Below are 2,279 nucleotides of genomic sequence, written 5' to 3'. Positions count from 1 at the left end.
CGCGGGCGCGGGAGGTGCGGCGGGTGTCGTCGAGGTAGCGGAGGAGGGCGGGGGTTCAGGGGCGGGGCGCCGGGGAGGCGGGTGCCGCAAAAGGGTGGCGGCCTGGGAGGCGTGCTCGGCGGCGGCGAGGGAGAGGCGGGCGAAGAGGTGGGCGCGGACCTTGGGCAGGGAGGGCGTGCGGTACATCCACTCTTTGTCGGCCTCGTTGCGTGTTTGCGAGACGACAGCGGGGTAGGGGTCGTCCTTGAGGACGGCGAGGAGGGTGGCCTCGGCGTGCGCCTGGGAGGCGAGGCCGCGGAGGACGGGGGGCGAGATGTCGACGCTCGGGGCCGGGCTCGAGGAGCCTTCCGCGCGCGTTGCGACGTGGTCGTAGAGCGAGGCTGCTTCTAGGAGGTGTTTTGTGGCGGTCTGGATGGCGACGGTCCGTTCCTGGGCCGAGGGCGCTGCCACCGAGATCACGTAGAGTGGCTGCAAGGCGATGCGGCCGGCGAGGGTGTAGGCGTGGGCGAGGGTGGCGAGAACAAAGGCGACCTCGTGGTCAAGGGATTGGACCTTGACACGGGGCGGTTCACGTCCGGGGACGTGACTGTCAGAAAGAGTTGGGCGCCATTCTATGGCAAGGGGAGCGGTTTGGCTGACGGTGATCTCAGCAGCGTGGGGGCCTTTTCGTGTGAGGCCTGCGTCGATGGCAAAAAGATAGGGCAGGTAGGCGTTCAGGGCGGTAATGAGCGAGGATATGTGGGGAGACTGGGCGGATGGCGGCAGTCTCTTGTGTTTCTTGAGGCCATCGCGGACGACCCCGCGGTAGGTGCTCGCAGTGAGGGGCAGCGAGGGGTGTGATTCACAGCTGAAGCTGGTGGAGAAGGAGAAGGAGGAGGTCGTGGGCAGAACAAAGGGGAACGGCATGCTGTCGAAGAACCAAAGAACCGAAGAACCTGAAGAACGCAGCGTCTCCAGGAAGCTGGTGGCACGCGTAGGTGGGATTTGATGGCGTGGTCGTGAGATGTTGATGCCGCTCTGTGCTCCCCCAGCGCCAACGCGGCTCATCTCAACGACTCGAACGATTCAGATTCAGCGCCAAGAGCAATGATGTCGGACCGTGCCTGCGCCTTGAGAGGGACTGTCTTGCATACTGTAGACCCAGGCTCTGGAGACGTGCCCATGACGCGGAGGTTGCTGATGGTTCACGTTTTGCTTGATCGAAGAGAAAATAAAATAGGGGACCGCTCTGGCCATCTCCCATTGAGTCGAAGACTCTGAGTCGAAGACTCCGAGTCGTCTCTGGAAGAACTTGCAATGCGACGTGTTTGATGCCCCATGGCCTGGTCTGTAGGCCTCACGAACATGAGCAACAACACGAGGTCCAGATGCTGAACGATAAGAAAAAGCTCCGATAAGCAACCGGTGCCCCCAAATTTCCGGCCCACCCTTCACGTTCGGCTGTACAGTGGGGAGCTCCAGGGGCTCTGTGCACTAAGCCGACCACTAATGGCGATCCAATTGGGCGCCAAGGGCACCTACGGCCGGGAGCTGGGCACAGAGGACCCGACCACGACCAGTACGTTGTCGTCAACTCTGGTGCCGTGGCTTCCCCACGGGACAATAGAACAGCAGAACAGAACAGACCATCACCGCCAATCCGCCGGGCTTGTTTCACCGACAGGCACGCGACTGACACCCTCGCCTCATGCCAGCTCGAATCAGTCTTTACCTCCCTCCTCTCGGCGACAATGACTGGCTCTTTGCCGCACAAGGCTCGCCGCAGGGGGCCTAAGAAGCCGTCGCCTACTTCGTCCCAGACGACCATCGTCCACGTCACGTCGTCCACCAAGGGCGATGCTGTCGCCAAAGCGCCGCTGTTCCCGCTGGCCTCGTTCATGTGGGCCGCGCGTGGCTCCGCTTCCGAATGGGAGGTCCTGCCTCTGATTCTCATGGTTGTCGGCCTCTTCAGGTGGGCTGCTGGTCTTTGGGGCTACTCTGGTAAGCTGGCCTGCTCGGCGCCTTCACGCCCCGACGCGGATCCTCCCCCTCCCCCTCCCCAACGAGGGCAGCCATCGCTGACCAGCAACTGTACAGGCTACCACAGAGGCCCGCTGTTCGGCGACTACGAAGCGCAAAGGAACTGGATGGAAGTCACGACGCAGGTCCCCGTCTCGCAGTGGTACTTCCATGATCTGCAACACTGGGGGGTTGGGACTACCCCGCCCCTGACGGCATACCACAGTTGGGTCTGCGGCCAGATCGGGCTCTGATCAACCCCGTCTGTTCACTCTCTACGT

The 2,279-nt window shown here is 62.7% G+C and overlaps 2 protein-coding genes across 2 annotated transcripts in view; one reads left to right on the top strand and one right to left on the bottom strand.

Annotated features, from left to right (window-relative positions):
* VDBG_04726 (pH-response regulator protein palC) overlaps positions 1-1,047 on the bottom strand; it is a gene marked incomplete at both ends in the record, with an annotated part of 1,599 nt that extends 552 nt beyond the window's left edge. The window contains one exon of the mRNA XM_003005074.1: positions 160-1,047. Coding sequence (XP_003005120.1) covers positions 160-1,047 — 888 coding nt within the window. The remainder of the gene's footprint in view (positions 1-159) is intronic.
* A 683-nt stretch (positions 1,048-1,730) lies between these two features.
* The window catches only part of VDBG_04725 (dolichyl pyrophosphate Man9GlcNAc2 alpha-1,3-glucosyltransferase), a gene marked incomplete at both ends in the record, with an annotated part of 1,866 nt that continues 1,317 nt past the window's right edge, over positions 1,731-2,279 (top strand). The window contains 2 exons of the mRNA XM_003005073.1: positions 1,731-1,980; positions 2,077-2,228. Coding sequence (XP_003005119.1) covers positions 1,731-1,980; positions 2,077-2,228 — 402 coding nt within the window. The remainder of the gene's footprint in view (positions 1,981-2,076; positions 2,229-2,279) is intronic.

The sequence above is a fragment of the Verticillium alfalfae genome, genomic scaffold (assembly GCF_000150825.1).
Source record: "Verticillium alfalfae VaMs.102 supercont1.5 genomic scaffold, whole genome shotgun sequence".
Taxonomy (NCBI): Eukaryota; Fungi; Ascomycota; class Sordariomycetes; order Glomerellales; family Plectosphaerellaceae; genus Verticillium; species Verticillium alfalfae.
The sequence above is the reverse complement of the archived record's forward strand: the minus strand, read 5'-3'. Positions and strand labels throughout refer to the sequence as shown.